We start from the raw sequence: 24,525 nt of genomic DNA on the forward strand, positions 1-24,525 counted from the left end.
GAAAAATTGAAGGAGTATATCTCTTGATACTGAATGTTTTACAGATTTCAAACATAAAAAGCCAGTTATATATGGTCAAAAACATTTTTTTTAAAACTTCAGAAATTTAAGTTTCTTTTGGCAGAATTTGGAAGAAAGCCTCTTCAGAAGCACGTCCTTGTCTATTCTGCTTCCTTTGCTCATGTGCTTCGTGCATTTCAGCTTGGATTATTATAGACAAAGATATTGGGGTGATATTTTGCCCTTTAAGTGAACTCGTGCTTCCTGCGTGGGATCATTGTGGCCAAAGTGACTTGATGATTCTTGTGCTGTTGTGTCTCTTACTTGGCTACGGCTACTGATGGGCTTTGTCATTTTCGTTTTGCTGAGCAGAAGGTCTTGTTACAGTACAAATTGTGATTTTATAGTTACCTTGCTATTTGTAGGCTTAGTCTCTAATTTACTATCTCATTTTGTTGTTTCCTGTTTCCCCGTTTGATGATGTGACTGGATTTAGCAGGTATTTAGTCCCTGTGATGGATAAACTGAGGATGTATCTCCGGTACTTAAGCGAGGGAGATATTTATAGCACACATCTGCACTGAGTGTTTATCTGCACAAGGGACACTGCAGGAAACAAAAGCTGTGGACCAGAGGTGTGTGGTTGTCACAATATACCTAGTCCTCTGTGGATAAATCGGCTTTCAAAAAAAGTGGCCTCAAGTGCAACTTAACAGAGTGCCTGGATCAAGTCTGAAGTACAACAAACAGGCAGCAGCCAAGTACCACATCAGGTGTTTCTCATCTCTGAGATTCCCTGGGCCTCTGTGGGATTGCTGGCAGGGTGTGCCTTGCTGAAGTGCCAGAGACACGGGGGCTCTGCCCTCCAGACCCACCTCCCTCTTCTCCCTCTCTGCTGGGCTGCTGGAGTGTGTGCGAGTGTGCTGGCCGCCGTTCGGCTCTGCAGACAGAGAGAGAACAGCGTGAGTGTTGCTACTGATGTAATAGAACGTTTCAGATTCTGGCCGAAAGATAAAGGATTTACAGGTAATGCAGTAGTGCTGTTACAAATAGATATGCTTTATTCCAAAAGTTATACCTAACTTAGGTAAAACACTTCTGAGCTCTCCTAGTTAAAAACAATAGTTTAAAAAAAACAAAACAGCAACAGCTACAAATTAAGATAGTTTTTGGTTTTCTAGAAACAAATCATTGAGATTTCCTTTCCAACAATACTTCTGAAGCACAGATAAAATGGCTTCCTGTCCCAGGGTTTCCTGTATCCATGGCAACCTCACTTTAACCACTTCTTTCTTAGTTTCCTGCGCAAACAGTTGCAAATCCTGGGGCAAAATGTGAGGGCTCTAGTACGTGGCAATACTGCCTTTACAAAGGTTTCACAGATGAGTATAGTTGGTCAGCTTGAACTGAGTGAACTGCAAAACAGCAAGGTAACAGAAATAATGAACTTCAGATTTGGGGTAAGGCATTGTTTTTTATTTATTTTGAACGTAACTCAGCTGTACAGAAGTAAAATTAAAATTATAAATGAGCCGCCAGTGAAAGGAAACTTGTTTCCAGTTGGCATTTCTACTTGAAAGCTATTGAAACATTTCCTAGTCATTCTTAAGTATAAAAAATAGTTAATAAGCAGTATTTTGAATTTACTGGAAGCCATTATTTTGGCAGCTTAGTTGTTATTATGCTGCAACCAATTAAATATTTTCTGGCTAGGTTAGCAGTACATTTGTTTCATTGTTCATTTATTTTGAAAATTCTTTCAGTGTAGTTCAAACTTACACTTAAGTTTTATTTTTAAACTGCTTATTTGGCATCAAAGGAGAATATATAAAATACCAATCTTGAAAGCAATGCTTATATTTTAAAGACTGTACAAGCAGAATCTTTAAACTTTCAAATTAATAATATTTATAAACTTCTTTTTATCTCTACTAGCGAAGTGAGAGATGAGTGAGAAGGCCAAAGACAGGGATATGTGTGGTCTGCAAAGTTCTCCACCCTGCCTGGGAGCATTCCTGTATATCCTTAATTGTTTTCTTTTGTTGCTGCTCCAGAAGGAGGCTCTTGGCTGTCCAGCTGCTTGCCAGCTCTGCACAGGGAGACAAGTTAGCTGTCGTAATTTAGGGCTTTTGAGCATCCCGCAGAACTTTCCAAAAACAACAATTCTTGTGTACCTCAGTGGGAATAATATATCGCGTGTCACTCCGAATGAACTAAGAGGCTTTCAGAAGCTTGCTGCACTCTACATGGATAACTCCAGTATTTCGTATGTACACCCGAAAGCTTTTGTGGAACTCCCCAAACTGTGCTACTTGCATCTAAATAACAATAATATTAAACGCCTAGATCCAGGAATCTTTGAAGGTCTTTCCAATCTTCATTGTTTATACCTTCAGAATAATCAAATAGCTTTTGTTCCCAGAGGATTATTTAGTGATCTCCTTTCTGTTAGATATTTAACACTTCAAAGAAATCGTCTCAGTGTCCTTGGAAGTGGGACTTTCTTAGGAATGATAAGTCTCCAAACACTTAACCTAGCTGATAATAAGATTTCACGGATATCAGATTCAGCATTTCATCATCTTGAAAACCTTGCATATTTGTTCCTTGAAGGTAACAACTTGACACTTGTGCCATCAAATGCTATTGGAAGGCTCAAAAATCTTGAAAGACTTTCTTTGTCTCACAATCCCATTGGATCAATACATCCTTTTGCATTTAAAGGACTTAACAAGCTTAGATATCTTTCTTTAAAAAACGTAAAGCTAAAATTTATTGCTGTAAATGGATTTTTTGGATTAAACAACCTTAGCCAGTTAATCTTAAGTTATAATGACTTAGAAAATATAAATTCCAGCACTTTTACTTTATTGAACAATTTAATGTATCTGCAGCTAGACAGAAATAAAATAACCAGTATTGGTGATGGTACCTTTGAAAAAATGGGACAGTCACTTAAAATACTCAGTTTAGCATTTAATAATATTACAGAGTTACAACCTGAAGTGCTCAAGCCCTTAGTGTCTTTAACTGATCTACAGGTAAATTATAATCCTTGGAACTGCAGCTGCAAAATGCTTGGGTTACTTAGTTGGCTAGCATCATCTCCTATTTCTGTAAAAATTCATTGTCAGAGTCCCCTGAGTATGCGTGGTAGACCTTTGCATTACATTAAGTGGACTCAGTTTGCAAACTGCAGTAGCCCTACTGCCAGCCCAGAAACAGCGTGGAGTCTAGGATCCGAAGGTGTCCATCACAGCTCTACCACTTTGCTGATGGCATGGCATAAGGGAAACAGGCACAACACATTTGAACAGTTTGTCAGTGCAGAAACTAAATATATTGCTTTCTCAGAAGGAACTACAGCTACATCTGCTCACCCGCAGCCCTATGAAGAAAATGCTGCTGAAATTCCATCGCGGACAACTACAATATTATCAACATTACCGGTGCAAATACCAGCACAGATTATACCTGTTAACAGAACCGTAGAAGAAAAAAGCTTAACTCCAACAGATGCTGCTCCTGTATCATTAAAAACATCCCTATTTTGTACACAACAGGTTGAAAAGCTGAATCAGGCTTTTGACATTTTACTAGGCTTTTTCATTCTGGCTTGTGCTGTGATCCTGTTCTTAACCTGTAAGATTATTCAATTTAGGCAGAAACTAAAGGTGCTGGAAAACTCAGGGGAAAAGAGAATAGAATATTATGGTTTTTATCAGCCTGGCAGATACAACATAACTGACCCAGTGCAGTCTCTGACTCAGAATTCAATGGGGCACTCGGAACTGGACCAAATCAGGCTGCTCAAGCGAACAGCATCTGAAAGTCAGGCGCAGGTCATATTGTTTGAACATTCATCATTGTAATTTATCTCATTTGATTTGATATTAACTTTACTGTCATCTGAAATGTCAAGAAATCAAGAACTCAATTTTCTAAAAATACCTTCACTGATTAAAATCAAGTGGTTGATAGAATTGTGGAAAAATGGTATAATTTGGGTTCTGCATCACCATTCGCTTCCTGCATGTTTTGAAGTTTATTGATTTTTATTAGATGTCATTTAAATCTGACATGGATAGGTATATTATTGTGTCCCTCTTGTAGGAGTCTTTTGCCTATAACTCAAGTATATGTGCAATATAAACTACACATACATTTATTTTTATTTTGCAGTACTTAATGGTATAAGTTTCTGTAGAAATTCCATAGCAAGCTTGATGCAAGCAAAACTTCAGTTTTTAGCGGATCATGAAGCCAAGAAATCTGAGGGAATGAGAAAAAAAGCAATGTTTCTTTTATTTATTGTAATGCAGTTTCTACTCTGCCTCTGTTGATCATTATATTGGAAAAAAAAGTGAGCATCTTTATATCTAGCATGTTCAAACTCTCGAGAAAAGAAAAATTTAAAATATACAAATTTTATTCATACCTATGATATTTTTTAATATACAAAGTTGTGTATTCATTCTGTATAATGAATATATTAAAGTGAATTTTTTGTTAGTGTGGATCTGTATCATTTTATGATAATACCTGAAACTGGGGTTAATTAGGAAACTAAATTTCTATTGAATTGAAAAATTGACCAAGCTTATTATGTCTTAAGGTGGTAGAGCTGGTTATTGTCAATAAAAGGTATTTTGTCGTCTATATAGTAATAGTTTGGGGGGGGGGGTGGCTAGATAAGCGGTATAAACTGAAGAAATATACTACACTTTAATAACATAATTCTAGATTAATTACTGAAGATATTTACATATTTGTGTTGTATATTTGGAAGTGTCAGGTCAAAGTATGTTTTCTTAGTGAAGACCTAATTTTAGCCTTCATCTTCAAAAGATGGATATTTTACTATATAGTTTGCATTTGTTTTAACTTTTTATTTCTATTTCAAATATTGATGTCTGTTTACATTATTTTCAGGTTATGTCTAGTGTGTTGTAGCTGTATTTTCAACCTGAATTTCTGGTATTTTTTTTTCTCGTTGTTACTCCAGTAATTCAAACTTTAATCAGGAGAAAGTCATTAAAATATGTTTCACATAGTCCAATCTTGTAAAATTTTCAGCTAGCTGAATGGGACTTCTGTATATGCTGTTTGTTTTCTACAGGCCTGTGCCCTAGAGACTTCAACCACTTCATTTATAAGCAACACAATTTACAGTTAGATCACTTTGCTCAAGGAAAAATGGAGAACACAGTTTTGATAGTCTGTCCTCCATGGGCTTGATTTAAGTTGTGTAGAAGTATCTTGCTGTTCCAGGATCCAGCCTGGAGACCGGGGCATTCTCCAGATGAACCAGAACTGCTTTCCAGGTTCTTGTTCTAGCCTGCCTGCTTTCTGCTGGTGTAACTCACGTGTGTGGCTGTGTTGGGCTGCTCCCTAATGTCCTGTGTGTCTGTCTCCAGTTCATTTCCAGTAATGACACATTATTTGCTACCAGTACATACAGAGACCTTGACTGCACTGTGTGGGTGTAAATGTGCAAGTATGCATTTGTTGTTCCTTGTTATGTGTTTCTATTGAATGTAATGAAATAGCAATTTACTGTATCATAATACTATATTTTACTGTAATTTACTGTATAATCAAATACTTTTATGGAACACTGAAGTCAACTACTTGGGCAAAAGCTCTAACTATTTTGGATTGCTTGAGTAGAAACTATTTTTTTAATAATTTTGTACTTGTAGATCAGATGTTAAATGTAATGGGTAGATGTTTTTAAGGAGGGAAAACGTTGACTCTAATTCATGGTTAATTATTTTTTGGGTGGCTAATCCATTACAGACTCTTCCTCTTTAACCCATTTTTGTTACTTTCTGCCTTTCCTACATAATTCTTCATGATGAGTGTTAAATTTGTTTTCATTTAGTAACAGCTGCACAGTGATTGCACAGTAGTAGGTTCTGCAGTTTTATGTGCTGTATTTCTAAATTTGCAATTTTTTTATGGATGTCTTCAGAAATAATGGACTTGAAATTGAGTGGAAGCTAGTTAACCAAGTTTTCATTGCTGGAAATGCTGCTGTGCTTTTGTTAGAAAGGAATTTTGGGAGTGGGAAAAGGTTGAGAGTGAACAAACCTAGTTCTTGAGGAAATCTGAGAGAGGACAGCTCTGTTGTTTTAGGCTCTGATTTCCACAGCTGCTCTTTACAGAAGAGCACAAGAGGTTCCCTCCGAAGTTGTGTCCTTTCTGCTGACAAGCTGCTGTAGGAGTTGTTTGCCAGGCATGAGTCTCACCATCTGTAGAGATGGAACATGAAAGGAAACCGATGCTGTCAGAGCTGTTTGTGCAAGCAAAGAGTTGGAGCAGTTGGACCGCATCCTTTGGAGTGGAGTCATCCTCTAATATCCAGCTTGCCAACATTTTGGATTAGGCTAACAAGGAATTGAGAGATTAATTATGGAGTTGTGGGGGAATGCCTTTTGCAGTTAGTAGCTTTTGTGTTACACTAGGAAACAGATCCTTCCATGTGCACGTGTGGTTCATAATGTCTAACTATTAAAATCATTAGAGAATACATTAGAAGACTTGGTTGAGTCTGCCCTCATGAAGCAAAATGGCGCTTTATGGTCATCAAGTTTAGGGTCAGCCATAGGACTCCCCTGGAAATCTTTTCTTAGCTGCTACATTACTGTTTTAGCAGCTCGTTAGCACCGCGCAGCTCCTGAGGAGGAGGGGGTGTGTGGAATAATCATTTGCATTCCTCACAGTACACGCAAAGTAATCTCTATTTGTCCCACTCCATCTCTTTCCTTGGCTAATGAGATAAGAATAGAGAATTAATCTTTCTCAAATCCACTGTACACTAGTAAAGATAAGAAATTAAGCTTTTCCCTTTTTTGGTGTTTACTGCTTCATCCTGGTGAACGTAGAAAAGCAGAACAGATTTTCTCCTCTTCCTTTTAATCTCTAAATTAGTATGTTTTCCCATGCAGAATTTTTCCTCCCTTTCTGATAGGCTGAGGAAGATGCGTAGCAGACATGGGGACCATTTTATTTAAGTACCCCTAAAAATTTATCATAATATATGTTTTACTAAGATGATGATAAAGCTTTGTTTACAGTAGCTATCTATGTAATTGAAATCCAGATTCTGAGTTTTTGCATAAAACCTAAGGATAATAAAAAGTTGAATAGACAGCTGAGTGTATTAGAAATGATAGATAGAACAAGAAAAAACTAATATGACTTTTTTCAGAACAGATGTGGTCTGTTTTTTCCTTTGCAAAGCTTTTATTTTTTGACTGACAAATTATGCAAACTTTGAAATAAAAGGTTTGAGATTATTCATGTACAAGCTGCCCTAAATGTTTGCTACCTTTTGTTTTCATTATAGGCAAGGTGAATTTTATTTACAGACAGCATGAAAGATCCTATCTGTAATAAAAAATAATGTTAATATGTGTTAATTGTATCTTTGAAATGGGGTTCTGGAGGGGTTTAGATCCTAACAAGTTTTTAGAAGTCATAATATTCTAATCCTGGGCTTGTCTTTTGATAATTTTTGCTGCATACCAAATTAGGTTTTGTCCTGATAACTTAGGGAAGCTGAATAGTTATAAAACCAGTTATAACTTGATGCTGTTGTTTGTTCCATTACTGATTTGGATTATATGCAGTTCAAGGGCAGAACTGCTTAAATGGTGCCTTCCTCCTGAATTAAGATTTTTGTATGGACAGCATGTGTCTTGTATTCTAAAAATAGTTGCATTGTTTAATGATTCCGTACTTGGTAAACATTTCAGTGAGTCTTTGGTAGGAAGAAACTTCATGTCCCATTTAAAGGGAAAAAGAAAGGGGAGAAAAGGGAAGGTATTATCTTTACTGAAAGCTGCAGGCAACAGTTACTGCATTTTGAAAGGTCTTCTACATTGTTTAGCTTTGCTTTCCTCAAAAAAAGAAAAATTACCATGAAATTTCTATTTTCCACTGGAGAAAGAAGTAAAATATCATTCCGTATTTGTGCCATAAAGTAAAAATATCCTGTCCAAGTAAAGAAATTAGTGATTTTTCTTTGGGCTTTGGAGCTAACTATCAAGAACAGTATTTTGGGTGTTCAACTACTATGCTCAATTTTTTCTGGAAATATCACAGATCCTTGGAAACAGAAGTTACTGAAATGCCCCCCCCCCCTCCTCCCCAATATGCTCCTCCTATCAATCTGCAAGCTTGGAAAAAACATAAAGTTAATGACCACAATACCTACAGTATTTATTTACATGTTGGTTAATTAAAGTAACCTCCCTGAATAGATTGACCATAATGAGCCCTGCAGCTGATGGAAAGGCTGTGCCTTCATTGGGTCAAACACCTTTCTCTTCCTTCCCACTATAAAATTTCTGTGACAGTTAGGGATTCTTCGTGCAGCTTGGAAAGAAGAAATATAGCTATCAGGTAATGGGTAGCAACCGGTATTAATAATTAAATAGTGCATACATACAGGCCATAATTTACTTCTCCAAGGTGTGAAGTGTTTGCATTTGTTCTCTGTTGAATGCCCCTTGGCCTCTGTTGACATGAAGCTGAGGACAGCTGTTTCCTTTCTCATGTTGGAAAATATTAGCCACATTAATGGCATTTTCCTAGAGATGTGTTTCAAAAAAAGCAGGAGGCAAAAGAGCTTTGATGGGAGGTGTGCTAGGTAGGAACCTCTGACTCCAGTGAAGAAACCTGCTCTGTCTCTAAGGGCTCGTTCTGCAGGCTGCTAAGCAGGCAGTGCTCACTTTCTCAGTGGTGCTGTGTGGTCAGTAGGCTGTTTGCTTGCTGTCTGCAGAACCCCACAGAGGTTCAGTCTCACAACAATTAATACTTTGCTGTTCTGAATGAGATGGGGAAGCTTTCTGGCAAGGGAGAAAGTCTCTTAAAATGTGTACTTGACAATGATAATAAGAATAAGCCAGACTGAATGAAAATGTCAGTTTTCATTTTGTGGAATTCAGGACTGTCAAGTTTCATTATACAAAGTACAGCTCAGATCCCAGTATTTGACAGTAGCTGAATAAAAAAGGGAACAAAAATAAGCCTTTGGAAACAAAATGATCATGAGTTGAATCAATCTTGTAAAAACAATTTAAAAAGAAATATTTTATATGCTTAGTATTCTAACTTGATATGCATTTTTTCCAAAGCATCCATTGCTTTATAAAGTCTGTTTGTCATATACATAACATTTTTTTTGAATGTCTGACAAGAAGTTTTTCAAATGCAGTAACTAATGTACAAGGAGCTACAGTTTATCCAGTTTCTCAATTTTCATCCCAAATAAGAAAAGGAAATGAAAGAATCCTAAGAATAGATTTGTCTATGTTAAAACATAAAGGATCAAAATAACAATGCATGAACTTAGTATTCAGTACCTTTAAACAAATATAGAACATGTCTGCTTCTGCTTACTAGACGGCAGCAGAATCTTTTGTGGAAAATTAAACCTGTAATTCCAAACGGGGTAATAAAGTGCTTCAGTCAATGGCAGTCCCAGGAAGAGAGTTGTAGTTTACCATCATCAGTTAGGCCATTTCTGTTTCTTTGCTCTTTGTAGCTGGAACTTTTGCAGTCTTCCCAAGTTGAACATCTTTTCACTTGCAGTATGTCTTCATCCTTTTGTAGTTCACAGATTAGGAGTCCATGCACCGAAGTCCCACAACAGCACATCTCTGGCATTAGCCCTACAGTAGCAGGAAATTCGGCAGAAACAGCAGTGACAGCTGCTTTCCATTAACTAGGAGCTGGTGGCACCTACATTATCAGTCATGAGGAGATCATGTTTCTATGCCCTTGCCCTACAGGCACATCAATTCTCAAGGCAAGGGCAAGTGTCTAAACGTGTTTAGTGTCATTTTGGGTGTTGTGAGGGTATCCAGTCTAGCCTTCAGCTCATGGTGGGGAAAGGTGCTTGTCTCTTTTAAGTCCAAAGTGATACCTACCAGCCCTTTGCAGTTGTCTTAAGTAGCTTAGTGTTTCAAGTGGCAGGAGGTGCCTGTGTTAAAGCAGAGAAATCCTACCCCACCTTTCCCTCTCTAGTCAGGGAAGTGGCTTTTGTGCAGAACTGGGTGCAGATATTTTGCACCCGTTATGGGGAGTGATTCAGCTGGCTAGGAGGGTGAAGAAATACTCGTAAGGCTGGACAGAGAGGGGAGTGTGCTATCTTTACAAGATGCCCTTTTCTCAAGGGTTTGTGTGTAGATTTTGCATTGAATAGTGATGGGAGAAAATCTGTAAATGTGTTAAGAATAGAAGCCAGTACTCTGACCTCCCTGCTAGCAGAAGCATGCCCTCTCCACTCAGTTCTTGAGTCCTGTGCTAATGTGTTTTTTCTTTTATTCCATTTGCAATTATTTCCAGGTTTTCAACAGTGGCACATAAGGTTTTATTCTATTTAAGAATAACGTTTCTTGCACATTTTTGAAGTCTTTGTGTAATTAAAAAAAAAAATTGAATTAGCTGCTTGACCGCATGCTCAGCTAAGCAGTAAGCAATGAAAATACTGCTTAGTAAATGTGCTCTACAGTTACTGAGCAAATTTCCTGTTTAGTTCCTTCAGCTAAGTCACTTTCCTGTTCTTTTCCAAAGTTATCCAAGATAAATTTTGTTCTTTTCCAGTGTTATCCAAGATAAATTTTGTGGAATCATCAACATTTCAGTGGAAGGGCTGCATGATGTTATGACTGAAGATCCTGAAACAGGAACATACAAAGAGTAAGTGGAAAATCTAATGAATTTTTGTGGGTCTAACAGTAGTAGTACTGTTTTATATGTAGTGTTTTGATTGGAAAAATCTGTAGGCAGTTAAGACATGCTCGTAAGAGTTCTGTTTTCACAAGAATGACTGTTTTAGTAAGATAGGAAATTTTTGGTCTTAAATAATTGTAATGGGGGGAGGGAGGGTTTAAAATGTCAGTCAATATAATTTTATATTGCTCATTAAGTTATCTACTAACTGATGTCTTAAAATGTTCACATGCTTAGACTTGCTTTTTGCTCACTTGACTATTGTATCTAAAATTACAATCCAACAAGCTTGTATGTTGATAGGGCGGTAGCTCAGAGTTTCCTTGAGTGTGACATCTGGAGTTTAACCAAGATCTTTTCATAAATGCCTCAGCCTCATTGAGTGGACCTAATTTACAATACTTTATGGCCTGAAGAACTTGAAAACCTGTCCCAGAAGGATAATTTTCCCCCTTCAGTTGTTCCACTTAACACACCTGCTGCTACAGGGCATACCTCAAAAGACGGTTTCTAGAGCTGGGACCAAGAGTTCATTTGTGACAGGAAGGTGGTGTCAGGGGTGCTCAGAGTGTGCTGCCACCCAGCATCACACTCATTCATCTCCTGCTGACTCCCAGGCTGCTGGTGATATTCCATCAAAGCTGGAAAAGTAAAAAAACCTCACTGAATAATAAGGATTTTTTATGACAGATCTTAGTGTTGGGTTTTTTTCTGTAATGATTACATATTTTTAGAATGATGGAGAGTTGTAAGACATTAAAAACAGGTGCTCTGCAAGATGTCCTTACAAGATACTATATTCTAATAACAGTGTTTAGTGAATGCTAAGAACCAAACATTTTCTAACTTTCAGAGAATTACCTGGAGATGGAACAGACTGTATCTGAACTAATTAATTAATTGCTTAAGGGGATGTTTGCTGGCACTGAAGCGAGCTGGCACACAAAAGCCTGCATGCAATCTATTAAGTTTTTTTCCACTTAAACCAGGTGGTATGCACACAAGTGTGCCCTGAGAATGGTCCACACTCATTCTGAGCCTCAACTATACCCAAGAATTCCTTGCAAAAGTACTTCCCCCCCCGCCCCACCCAACTCTCTGTTTAGAAGATGTAACTCCAAAGTCTGGGATTGTGCTTTGACTCTATGTTCTATTTACTATCAGAGACAATGTTGCAGAGTCCCTTTATTTCTAAACATGCTGCTTTGTCAGCACTTGTTGAAAGGAGTTCTGACAGAGAAATAAATAAAACTTTGTCCTAGTTAATTTCATATTTTAACCTTGAAAGCTTGTAGAACTTGTCACTGTACTTTTCCAAACTCTGGACATTATTTTTGCTTTATAAAATACAGGCACACTGAACCAAGGACATATTTCTATTGACAGATACTGGATGAGTTGTTTGACAGATTCTGACATTTGTGTTACACATTTGGACATCATCTGAAAGTAAATAAAGTGAGAGCACTCATCTGGAGGGTGTATGTGCTATTCTGGCTCTCCAGGTTGAAGAAGAATGATTTAAGCCTGAACTACTTCAGAAAAAAAATTGTATACTCTGCTGATTATCATAATATCTAATTACTGTAGTGCAGAGACTATAACAACATGCATGTTTAGCATAAGAGAATCAAGGCTGAAGCAATATAGAACTGCAGCCACTAAAGTATGAAGAGCAGGTAGACATGCACGGGGAAGACTACAAATTAAATGATAGTGTTGGCTGAAGCATAAATTGACCGTGAATACATTTAAACTGGAAATTTGAAGAAACTGTTGTAGTTAGATTAGTGAGTTTTTGGAAGAGGCTTTCCAAATACAAATGCAAAGATAAAGGTCTTACCAGTTTTTAGATGGAATTTTGATCAGGTTATGAAAATGATTATGCAGTGCCCTGGTTTACAATACAAAGGAATTACACTCAGCCAGGTTTCCTAGCATCTATGTTTTGCATTGTAGTGATAACTACAAGAAAGCTTTACAGACCTCAGATTTTCTGGAAAGGGGAGTATTCCATTGCTCTAGTCTAGTCTCAACAATATTTACATTTTTCCCAGTTTTACCATCTTCTCTTTTTTTTTATTGCCTCCTCTCTTAGTTTTTTTAATTACTCTTTGTGGTTCCGAAAATTTATCAAGGTCTGAAAAAGTTAATTCAATCTTGTATGTTTTTGCAATTGATATATTTTTGCCTCCTTTTTTTTAAATAAACTGAGTTGTGAGAAATCATGCCATTTGTAAGGAGAGGAGACATGAGATTTCCTGTACTATTTTGAAGTAACTAATCCCTTCGTTGGAAATCGCTTCTGTGTTAGCATTTGGCCCTTCCGTCATGCTGTTTAGCAGGTGTTTCATACAGCTCTAAATACACGTTAATAGAAAACTGAATATATAAACAGAGTAAGTCTGAACATTGTCCCATAAAATCAGAACTTTTTTTCATTTTAGTAACTTCAAGTTATTCAACCTAGCTGCAGGAACATTTGAGCTGCTAGTGGAATGCAGCAATTAAAAATGCACAGTAGTACAGGGCTGAAAATGAGCAATAATGTTCATCTGTCTTGGTGCTTTGTAATATCTGGATTATGTGTCCTTCCTGCCATAAAACATACCTAATACATGGTGGCAAGTTGTTGTCACCTGAGTGATTTTTAAATCCTTTTGGTTTTTAAAGCAGATTTTCTAGGAAAAATTTGGTAAAGTTGTAGAATATTTGTGTATTCTTTCAACTCGGAGAATGTAAAGTGAATCGAAAGCATGTTTGCTATAGGATAACGTTCATTAATGTCTTTACAAAGTCCATTCAGACTGTTTCAAGACACAGAAAAATGTCTGGCATTTAATTGTTTTTTTCATATTTTCTGGTTTATACTTACTACAAAAATAATAGTTAAAATATGGCTGTGTGTATTAGTACCTACCAGTTGAGGGTGGAGCAAAACAAAATATAAGAAGTTTAAAAGCTTTGCTTTGCCTGCCTAGAAAAAAACTCTTTATAAAAATGACTGCAGAAGCTGACTCATTTCTGTCCACCTAAAACATTATTGTTCAGTGTCTTGGAGATTTTAGTCTCTATAACGAAGAGCATTGACCATATTAGTTTTCAGGTCCTCTTGTTATAGTTCTCATGAATTCAGTGAGAAATCTTTGCTAGTTTTGCATATATGCCACTTTGATTTTCATGTTGATAGGATAGAGTGCTTATATTGCATTTCCTTGGAAAGATTGGGAAATTCTAGTTAAGAACAGTAGGTTTTTCCATATTAGTTTTTTAAACCCACATAGTCTGTTTTCCATATGCAGAAATGCATTTTTAAGCCACAACTTGAGCTAAAATATGCATGTTAATAATGTGTGTTAAAACTGTTCTTACTGCCATTCTTAGCTGCATGTTGATGTCTCATTTTGAAGAGCCCAAAGTTACAGAAGATGAGGAACCTCCCACAGAGCAAGACAAAAGGAAAAAAATGGTAAGTTTTAGATCAGTTCTTCAATTATAGAACTGATTATGTGATTCACTTAAGTCAGACTAAATTCTTTACCTTTGGATTTGGTTCCTCTATTGTTCTTGGAAAATTCATCTCTTGAATCAAAAAAGGAAAATGCTTTGATGACAAACTTTGCAGCCACAACACTTATGCTTCTGCTTTCCTTTTGCGTCTTGGAAAATGTTGCCAAAATAAACATCATCTGTTCACAAATCTGGACGCTATAATACTCAGACACTGTAAAAAGGGTTTATTTAAAAACACAGGGAGCTAAAACTTACATGGCAGGCCAAATTTCTCATATTTAAAACAATCTTTACTATATTGGATTATGTGTCTCACCTGAACAGCTATTGATCCATATGCTTGCATAGAACCTTTTTCAAATGTAAAGAACTCTTATTAAAGAGTATTGATTTAGATGAAGATATCTGGATTAGGTACCATGTAACGGTGCTATTTTTGTCCAACCTAATCTGTCAATGTTTCATAATTTAATTTATTTTTGTAAGAGTTCAGGGAAACTGGTTCCTCACTCAGAAAACTACAGTGTACAAATGCTGTGGAAATAGTCTGAACTGCTTGGCATTGAGTAACTGCAAAATGTGGAATTGGGTAATTGAGTAGATGTGTGTAGCCCTGTGACACATTTGCTTTAAATGATGACATCTATCCAAAAGAATACTTGCAGACAGTCCTTTGGTACTTTATTTCTTCTTGTAAGAGTGGAAAAGAATTTGGGTGGCTTTTGATAGTTTGTTCTGATTTGGGGGGTGTTAAGCCACCGCATGCTTTTGGTTTGTTAGTAGGCTTTTCTTATAGATACTAATCAATATATGGCTCCTTTTTAAAAACAAGAAAATTACTCAAAAATGTTTGCATATTCTTTTTCTATTAGTAAGGCCTTAATAGAAATTCCTAGTGTCTTGCAATTTCAGATTTAAACAAAACTTGGAAATATTATTTTCTATGGTCCTTAAAAATGTATTAGAGAGTTCTATAATTCAGTTACACTTAAAAGCATCTCTAGACTCTGTTAAATTTGGTTAAATTATCTTCCAGCTTGTGGGCTTAAATTAAATTCCAGGTGTTTGTTGCAGGATGATAATATTTATAAGCAGTTTTAGATAATCTCTTGACATATATAGATAGATACCTATATATCTTTATCAACAGGGATCAATGTATCTCTCTCCCTATTGATAGATATATATGTTTGGTTTGTTAATCAGATTTAAAAACCATAAAGTGAATTTAAATCTACAGTCCTTTCATTTTCTTAGTTTTCTTTGAATATACTCAAATTTTATTTCTCGCTGGCTGGCTAAAGTTTTAGTAACTTTCTTGCAGAAATTCTCTTAATTTTTCAGTTACAGGTTGACTTTAATAGTTTGGATATGTATTTAGGAGCTTAGACTTGTTAATTTGCTGTGGACTACCTTCAATGCAGATATATCAGGCAAAATAAAAAGTAGGGCACATTGTTTTATGACCTTTATCATTCTTCCCTCCTAAATAGTACAATGCTGTACAAACCAGTACAGTGTTGATGAACAGTCATTATGAGGGAGCTGTTCTGGGGTCACGTGCAATATGGAGTCAATGGCCATTTGAATAAAGAGAAATGGCTGTGCTTTGCTAAGGAGGAGCCAGAACTGATAAGGACATGACAGGGCAGGTTTTGATTTACATGGAAAATGTATTTTCCCCTGCATGTCACTTTCCTTTTTTCTCTAAGGAATTGCTTGTGATTTGTTCCTCAACTGGTTTTTAGCATTCAGCTTAAACACCTTTGCAGCCTCTGTTTCCTTGGAAGGCTTGCACAGAATAAATTGTCATACATGAACATTGAAGTTTTGTTTTCATTTTGGATCTCATAATCTAAACATAACTATTTCCACGGTTACTGTGTTTTCTAGATTCCTAAGCATTATGAAAATCCTTTGGTTTTCTCCTTTCAATCCTCTTTTGTAAGAATAGCTGTCTTTCACTCTTCTCATTCCCATATTTAGCCGATTATACCTGAAATATTTCAGACTTGAGCCTTCTATACCGTCATTTTTTCAGCTAATTTTAGTATTCTCTGTATTTTTATTCCTTTCTATGCAATTTCTCACAGCTGTTAAAGTGAGCAAAGTAGTTATAAATGTCTATAAATTCATTCTGAATCCCATCTGAAATTGCTAAGTATAAATTTTTGTGGATGGTGCAGAAATTGAGACTTGCCACTTCTCATGGCTGTTTATTTCAAAATGATACAGGTCATTTGGATAGGTCACTAGTAGTAGAAGTGTCAAATAATAATCAGGATTTTTAATGGTGGCTTTGAAAGCACAGCAAGCATTTGATTTGAAAAACTGGATTAAAAACAAAACATCACCTGAGCCCACTCCTACCCACCTGTACTGGCAGTTTCTTCCTCTCTGTAGGAGCATCAGTGCACACACTCAATTCATGTGACATTTAGAACAACTGCAGTAGCAGATACCTCTGGTGAAATAAAAGTGGGAACAAATATTTGAAGTGAGAAGAGGAAAATCAAGAATAACTTAAGAGGAATCTGCAATTGATTTAAGAAAGTTTCTAGTCTCCTGTCCCACTTCATTCCTCCAAGAGGTTTCTACCCTCTTATATATTTAACTGCTGAATCAGCAGCTTGTATCAGGGCTTAGAGTTTAAACCTCATAAAACAATAATGAAAAGATAAATGGGATTCTCTCTTTGAAAATAATAATGCTTTGCAACTTTTAAGGCCATTAATATAAGAAAAAAGATAAACTGTCATGGTCCATGCTAAGTATCACTTCCCGATGTTTGCGGAGGGTCTAGATATTTTTCTTTGATCTATCCCTTTATCCTGTCATTGGTACCTCCCTTTATTATTATGCATAGCTCATGATTACTAAAGAGAGTTTTAGCTAGAACAGTGCTTTATAAGTTTATGATAATTTTATGTAATCGACATTTCCAGATACTGCTGTATTTTAGTCTCATACCAAATATATTGAGGAAAATGTAAACAGGTGGAGAGTGATTCATGACCTTGCATTGCACATAGTGTCACCTTAGGTGACTTATATATGCCCTTAATATATGTTTTTAAGAACTCCAGTATCATTGTTCAAAAAGGGAGTTAAGCGTTTTCAAGTCATATTTGAAACTGTGGAGAGGAAAAGTGAAGTAAAGTATTTTCCAGTAAAAATTTATCTTATTTAAACCTGAATTATCCATGCTGGTACATCTTTTAGATGATGCTTATATGTAAATATATAAGGCTTGGGAATTGTGGGGTTTTTTTACTGCAGTATGGGCAGAAACTAGATGAATTGTGGCTTTATATCTTCAGGAAAATAAATAAATGAGTTAGTGTAATAAGCTAAATGATCAAGTGTTATGTAATAATGTGGTTTACTAAAAGTAATACTTTCACTTCATTGTTTGGCATATAATTTGTCCCTATACATTTAATCTACAATTTAGCCACAGATATAATGTGAGTCCCACTGAAATCTGTTAAAAAGCTTTGATATTAGGAGCCTTTCATATCGTCTGGCTCCCATTTCATAATCACTATTAAAACTAAAGGATACACTCCCTCCTTTAAATTATTTTTCCAGTCTTTCCCAGAGGCTCACAGTTACAAGATACTAACCATCATGGTAAATATGTATAATTTTTTGTCCCGCATTCTTGCTCCCTCTTCAGTTTAAGACATAAAAGAGAATCTCTCAAGTCCTGGAAAACTTTTCAATAATTTAATTCAGATATCACCAACACAGTTTTTTGAGTTTTATTAGACTTTTATTACCTGTTCTTGCATTATAATGCCATTCCATTGGCTTGTATTATCACTTGTAGTGAGTGATTAGATCACTGTTTTAGTACAGAACAATATATAATTGTTTACTGAAAACAGTGTAATTTTTTTGACTGTTGTCTAAAAATGTTGAGGAAAGATCCGCCTAACAAACATTGGTTCAAACAACTGATAATTCTGCAGAATGCCATTGATGCTGGCAAGTGGAGTTTGGAGGGATGGGAAATGGTTGTTTTGTAAAACCTCTGTACCATTTTTCTGATTCAAACTGCTGTTCACAACCAGTGAGGTGGAAGATTAGCTTTGTGAGTCCAGCCCCAAGATAGGCACATGTGTCCAGTTTCAAGATCAATTTGTAAAGTAACTATATTCAAAAGCTAGTCAAATCAGGTTTTCACTGAGCAGTGTAACACACATTTCAGTAGTGTGTATTTCCTTGCCAAACTTCTGCTTCCTGTCTGTAGCTGTTTTGACTAAGAAGCTGTTTGAATTTTCTCATGTTTGGTTGGGTTTTTTTTAACTGGAAAGTAGGTGTGTTTTGCTCTTATCAGAATCAGGAGCATTTCAATTAAAAAAAAACTCTGGCCACACACTTAGGAACTCAGCATACATACTTACATTCAAAAGTATGGTCCCTGACCCAGTGTTTACAGACTAAATAGCCAGTCTTAATATTGATATGGTTGTGTTCTATGCTGGACTGATGTTGGATGCTCAGCGCTTAGCAAGCTGGAGACTCAATTTTCCAGAGGGTGATTTTTCCTCCAAAAACCAAACAGAATAATCTGAAAACATCTTATCGGTCCTGTCTTAAACCACATACTATTTTAATTTTGTCGTAACGAAAATACAGCGAGTAAAGAACAGTGCTTACTGTTATTCTAAACTTAGGATTTTGCTTGCTTACTCAGCTAAGACTGCAGCTGATTGTCTAATATTGTTGACAAACTAATTATACCAAGCTATTTAATTTGTTTTGTTAGTTCTGAATACAAGTTCCAAAAACGTAGAGTGAAAGGAAAGCAAATTTGTTGTTGTTGCAGGAATCTCTTTAATTTACTCAAAATATTTTTGACATGACTAACTGAATGAAAGCAAATAAGTGTATTAACTGTTTATTTAAGTCTGAAGACTCTTAAGTCTCGTTTGTCTCACAGGCACTGGATGCTGCTTCTAGCAGCAAGCATTAATCATTCTACAAAAGTCCCTACTGGCTTACAGTGCTGCTGCTTTGAACTGTGAGGGATAGCTTTATGCTTGTTGCAATAAACTAAGCAGAGTTTTTGTATAGGGTTTGCATGGCAAGGGTTTGGTAACAGGGGGGCTGCACGGGTGGCTTCTGTGAGAAGCTGCTAGAAGCTTCCCCTGTTGTCTGACAGAGCCAATGCCAGCCGGCTCCAAGAAGGACCAGCTGCTGGCCAAGGCCGAGCCCATCAGCGATGGTGGTAGCGCCTCTGAGATAACATATTTAAGAAAGAGTGAAAACTGCTGTGCAACAGCAGCTGGGAGAGAGGAGTGAGAATATGTGAGAGAAAAGGCCCTGCAGACCCCCAGGTCAGTGAAGAAGGAGGGGGAGGAGATGCTCCAGGCGCTGGAGCAGAGATCCCCCTACAGCCCATGGGGAAGACCATGGTGAGGCAGGCTGTCCCCCTGCAGCCCATGGAGGTCCACAGTGGAGCAGATATCGACCTGCAGCCTGGGGAGGACCTCACACCGGAGCAGGAGAGTGCCTGAAGGAGGCTGTGACCCCATGGGAAGCTCACACTGGAGCAGGTTTCCTGGGAGGACCCGTGGCCCCATGGAGAGATGAACCCACACTGGAGCAGGTTTTCTGGCAGGACTTGTGACCCACAGGGGACCCACGCTGGAGCAGTCTGTGCCTGAGGGACTGCAGCCCATGGAAGGGACCCATGCTGGAGCAGTTTGTGAAGAACTGCAGCCCATGGGAAGGACCCACGTTGGAGAAGTTTGTGAAAGACTGTCTCCTGTGGGAGGGACCCCACGCTGGAGCAGGGGAAGAGTGTGATGAGTCCTCCCCTTGAGGAGGAAGGAGCGGCAGAGACAATGTGTGATGAACTGACCACAACCCCCATTCCCGTCCCCCTGCGCTGCTGGTGGGGATGAGGTAGAGAAAATTGGGAGTGGAGTTGAGCCTGGGAAGAAGGGAGGGGTGGTGGGGAAGGTGGTTTTAAGATTTGGGTTTTATTTCTCATTACCCTACTCTGATTTGATTGGTAATAAATTAAGCTAATTTCCCCAAGCCAAGTCTGTTCTGCCCGTGATAGTAATTGGTGAGTGATCTCTCCCTGTCCTTATCTCAACCCACAAGCTTTTCATTATATTTTCTCTCCCCTGTCCAGCTGGGGAGGGGGAGCGATAGAGGGGCTTTGGTGCGTACCTGGCATCCAGCCAGGGTTGACCCACCACAGTTTCATACAATTTCTCACTTGTCCTGATAGAACATATGTTGGTAAATAGGCAGCAGAAGTGTTTCAGTTACTTTCCTATGTAATGTAAAGACTACATATAAAGTTGACTAGCTTCACTGAAGTTTTATGAAAAAGAAAATGTGGAATCACAATACTTCTAGAATCATAGTAATTACATACCAAAGTTGCAGTGCATATGATAGCCTATTCCTCTAATTCCCAACATTGAGCACATCTGGCAGCTCCATTGGGAATAAAAAAGTATTAACTTTGAATTCTGTAATGTACTAAGTTTTGTCATCTTCTTCACTTTGGTTGTTTTTTGAGATTAATTACTTCTCAGTAATATTGCAGAGATGATTCAGAGGATTATTTGGAAACCCATCATCACCTGCCATGAGGCAGGTGCTAGAGGGTTAGCACCTCTAAGAGATGCAAGAGAGCCTCTCTATTATAAGAGATGACAGAGAGAACTCAGACTTGAAGTTCCAGCAAGCTTTGCATATGAGCAAGGATTCAAACCCTTTATTTTCAAAACAATGCAGCACTTTTGTTCAGAATTTGAAAATCACCATTGGGGTGCTAGAACAACATTACACACACCCTGGTATTCTAGTAGCGTGGTAAAATTGGGAAAAAAATTGGGCTTAACTTGAGGCTTATTAGTGAACATGGACATATGAGAAATGAGAGGTTTATTTACCATGGACTTAAGTCTGGTTTTCTTTATTTCTTTTTCATTTGTTTGGTTTTGGGGGTTTTTTAGGTATCAGGAGAATAAACTTTGTAATATGAAATTGCTGGTTAGATGAATTTGTCTTGGTAGAGTAGAAAGAAAAATTACCTGAAGCTGATGGTTTTAGGCAAATTGTTCTGACTTCCCGTTCTCAGTGCTTTAACAAGAGTTTATTATAGGGTCACATAAATCATATGGTTAACTAAATATGTAGATTAATTGGTTTGTGGGTTAAAAGGTTGTTAAAGAATGGCTTTTTGGCTGTGCTTCCCAAGGTGACTTTGTAGTGGATGCCATTCATCTAGTTGCTGCTGTGTCAGGGTCAGCAGGAGGAGAACACTTGTCTATGGCAATTTTAATACCTGTTTTCTGTGCAGAATTCCCTACAGTAATTTTATACACGACTGTTTAGACCTATGAATTTACTGAAATAAACTAAGGAGAAATGTGTTATACGTCTCAAATTACAGTTGTTGGTTAACAAATGCATATTGTTCAGAAACTGGTAGGTTCTTTGCTTGGCAAGACAGGTTTTTTTTTTTACTCTGTAGATTGTGCTAATGCTGTTACAAAAGGATATCACTAACCTTGGCAGATCTTGATTAGAGTAGCTGTAGTTAGAAATTTTGTTAGAAAAATCTGTTTATATTCTAGAGACCACATTTATTAAGAAGAATTAATACAGAACACTAAACTATTATTGCAATTACTCCCCTTTTCAAAAGAGTGTAATGTTAGGATTAAGTAACGAAAAGATTGTATTTTACCTTTGAAATGTAAAATAGCTGGATAGTAGATGGTGAAGGATCTAAGGCTAAAAAGCCAATATTAGGAATACTGAGGGAATGATTAAGAGATTTACAATATGAAAGGTGGGGTGACCATAATAAGAAAGAAGAGCTTGAAAGCACTGATGGAAAAGGCTAAAAAGCAGCCTACTTAGTTACTGGAGTACTTCATAAGAAATAAGACTAACTTCTCTTTTGTGGCAATTGCAGTGGTTTCGGATGTTTTATTCTGTCTCATATTTATGTGGCTGTTTCAATCTGTATTTCCCCCTCATTTAGGTATAACATCATTTAATAAATAAGTAAATTATCTTAAGGTTTAATGTCTTCCAATCCATCTTAAAATTCAAGTATTTCTTTTTTTGTATCATGCCAAAAGAGTAGTTGTGCAAGTTTAATATGCCTCATTTTTTTGGAAATAGCAGTATAGCAGGGTACTACAAGCTCAGAAGTCTCTATTTCAGTGGGCTTTGAGATCTAGCATTATATTTTGTTTCCTGACCTTCCAGCACAAATAGTAGTGTGGTTTTGATACTAAGATGAACAGATCAGGTCTACGTTAATTGCCCATTTATTTCAACATCCTACTTTTTAGGATGTGGCAAGCGCCAGGTGTCCCCATGTCCCATCCTGTTTAATCCAGCCTGATGGACTGAGGGACAAATGCTGCATAACTGTCCGTGTCCTTAGCCTTCCCACACTTGTCTTGTGATACTGAAATTAAGAATAGGTCCTGTCAATGTAGCCACTTCGTTTACCTCTTTTTGCTTTCATTAAGAAGCAGTTAACGTGTGGAAAATAATCACAAATTCTCTGTCCTTCCCTGCCCAAAAGAAAATTGTATAACCTAGCTGGACTAATGAGGTTGTACAGGTACTACTACTGAAGAAGTATGTATTCTTTATGCATTTGGACTTTATGCATTTATTTTAGCTGTTGTTTGTCATATAATCGAAACTAGTTCAACTTTTCCAGTGTTTTGTTTCCTTACTAATAAAATATAACTGACCGTAGTTCATGCCATCTCTGAAGTGCTTATCATGGTAACATCTGATGTGTCTTTTAAGAGTTTTGGGAAGCTCATTCAGCAGTAATTAACAAACAGCTTTGAAACTGTTTTATCTTCTAGAAGGGTGAAATCTTACAGCAGACTGGGTCCATGATTTGAGACAGTTTCAAATGGTTTTGAACTGATACTTGCTTTTGATGGTAATTAATTTGATCTTTGCTTTACAGGAGTTTTTCCTCTTGTTTCTAAATTAACTACAAAGAAAAGCAGATTTCTTTCTTGAGCTGAGGTTATAAAAGAGATGAGTAAGTCGCAGAGTATTTTTTAGTGCATTATTATATATTTTTCTCTTACATGTTTCCACAGCTTGCACTGAAGGACCCTGTACACACTGTGTCATTGCAGCAGTTCATCTATGAGAAGCTAAAGGCACAGCAGGAATTACTTGGAGAACAAGGTTTTCAGGCACTTATGGAAACCGTGGATACAGAAATAGTTGCACAACTACAAGAATTTTTACAAGGCTTCTAAATAAGCAGAAACAAGATTTTGTATGTCCAATTTCCCTTTCAAAAAAAAAAGGAGAGAACTCTAGCCTTCCATCTTCTACGGAAGAGCCTACTGAAAGCTGAAAATAACTTGTGTTAAAAAAATAAATAAGTTTCTGTTGTGGCTATTAAACTAACTTTGGTAACGCTTTATGTTATTTTTTTAATAATTTACTTATGGTTTTATCATCAGAGTAACACTTCCATGATTCCTAACATGGTATATGCAGTCCTAGATAGTACCACTTTTTTGGTACCATTACTGGCTTTTTGGTTCACAATGCTTTGTCATAAACTGAGAGGTCTGAAGGAACTTAGTAATGTGTATTAATGAGAGGTGTCTATTAATCTAGCAGTATAATTCACCAGCAGTATAATTCAGTATCAGGAGCTGCTTGTCTTGATACTGTTTACCTATAAATTTCTCCCCTTCCTATTACCATTTCTTGACTGTCCATTCAACTGTACGAGCAGAAGGAGTTAGGAAAGCAGCAAGACTGAGCAGAAATATTCCTTCATGGGAGAAAGATAATTCCCGTTTGAATTGTCTCAGAGAAAAAGAAACTTAGATTGTAATGCTTAAATTGTATTTGAAGAGGAGTTAGAGAATATCAATGTATATCTCTATCTGAAGATGTGGGATTTCATTTTTATCACCAATTGCTTTATTTCTATTATGAAAAATTTCTTGCTTTCTTGAGTTCCTTCTATCTCACTTCTAGCTGTCATAACAGAGAAACTCACCAGAGTTAGATCAGTAATTAATTCCAGTTAATTCTTGGCTGTACCTGAGCTACTTAAAATTGCTGCTGTTCAGTATCTTAATTCTTTGCTTTTTTTTCATTGAAGGCATATCATCAGGATACTTCATGTTTGTTACTGAACAGTTTGAGCCCAGATGGTCACAATTGAAATAATTATTTGCAAATGTGAGGCTCACTTTGAGTTTTAATTATTTACTAGTTACC

General features: G+C 37.0%; 2 protein-coding genes across 7 annotated transcripts in view; both read left to right on the forward strand.

Moving 5' to 3' along the window:
- IPO11 (importin 11) overlaps positions 1-23,694 on the forward strand; it is a 105,813-nt gene extending 82,119 nt beyond the window's left edge. For all 6 annotated transcript variants that reach the window (XM_069777386.1, XM_069777385.1, XM_069777383.1 and 3 more), the window contains 3 exons: positions 10,615-10,710; positions 14,128-14,212; positions 23,376-23,694. In XM_069777386.1, the coding sequence (XP_069633487.1) occupies positions 10,615-10,710; positions 14,128-14,212; positions 23,376-23,540 (346 nt within the window). In that variant the 3' untranslated portion in view covers positions 23,541-23,694. The remainder of the gene's footprint in view (positions 1-10,614; positions 10,711-14,127; positions 14,213-23,375) is intronic.
- Positions 61-4,517, forward strand: LRRC70 (leucine rich repeat containing 70). Its single transcript, XM_009913379.2, has 2 exons — positions 61-1,460; positions 1,936-4,517. Exon 2 carries the CDS (start codon positions 1,947-1,949, stop codon positions 3,870-3,872), a length of 1,926 nt encoding a protein of 641 aa, XP_009911681.1. The 5' UTR covers positions 61-1,460; positions 1,936-1,946; the 3' UTR covers positions 3,873-4,517.
- Positions 23,695-24,525: the final 831 nt, after the last annotated feature.

This window comes from Haliaeetus albicilla, chromosome Z (assembly GCF_947461875.1).
Source record: "Haliaeetus albicilla chromosome Z, bHalAlb1.1, whole genome shotgun sequence".
In the NCBI taxonomy this organism is placed as follows: Eukaryota; Metazoa; Chordata; class Aves; order Accipitriformes; family Accipitridae; genus Haliaeetus; species Haliaeetus albicilla.

Excerpts from the sequence above, each read along its gene's own strand:
- LRRC70 (XM_009913379.2), top strand. The coding sequence starts at position 1,947 with ATGAGTGAGAAGGCCAAAGACAGGGATATGTGTGGTCTGCAAAGTTCT.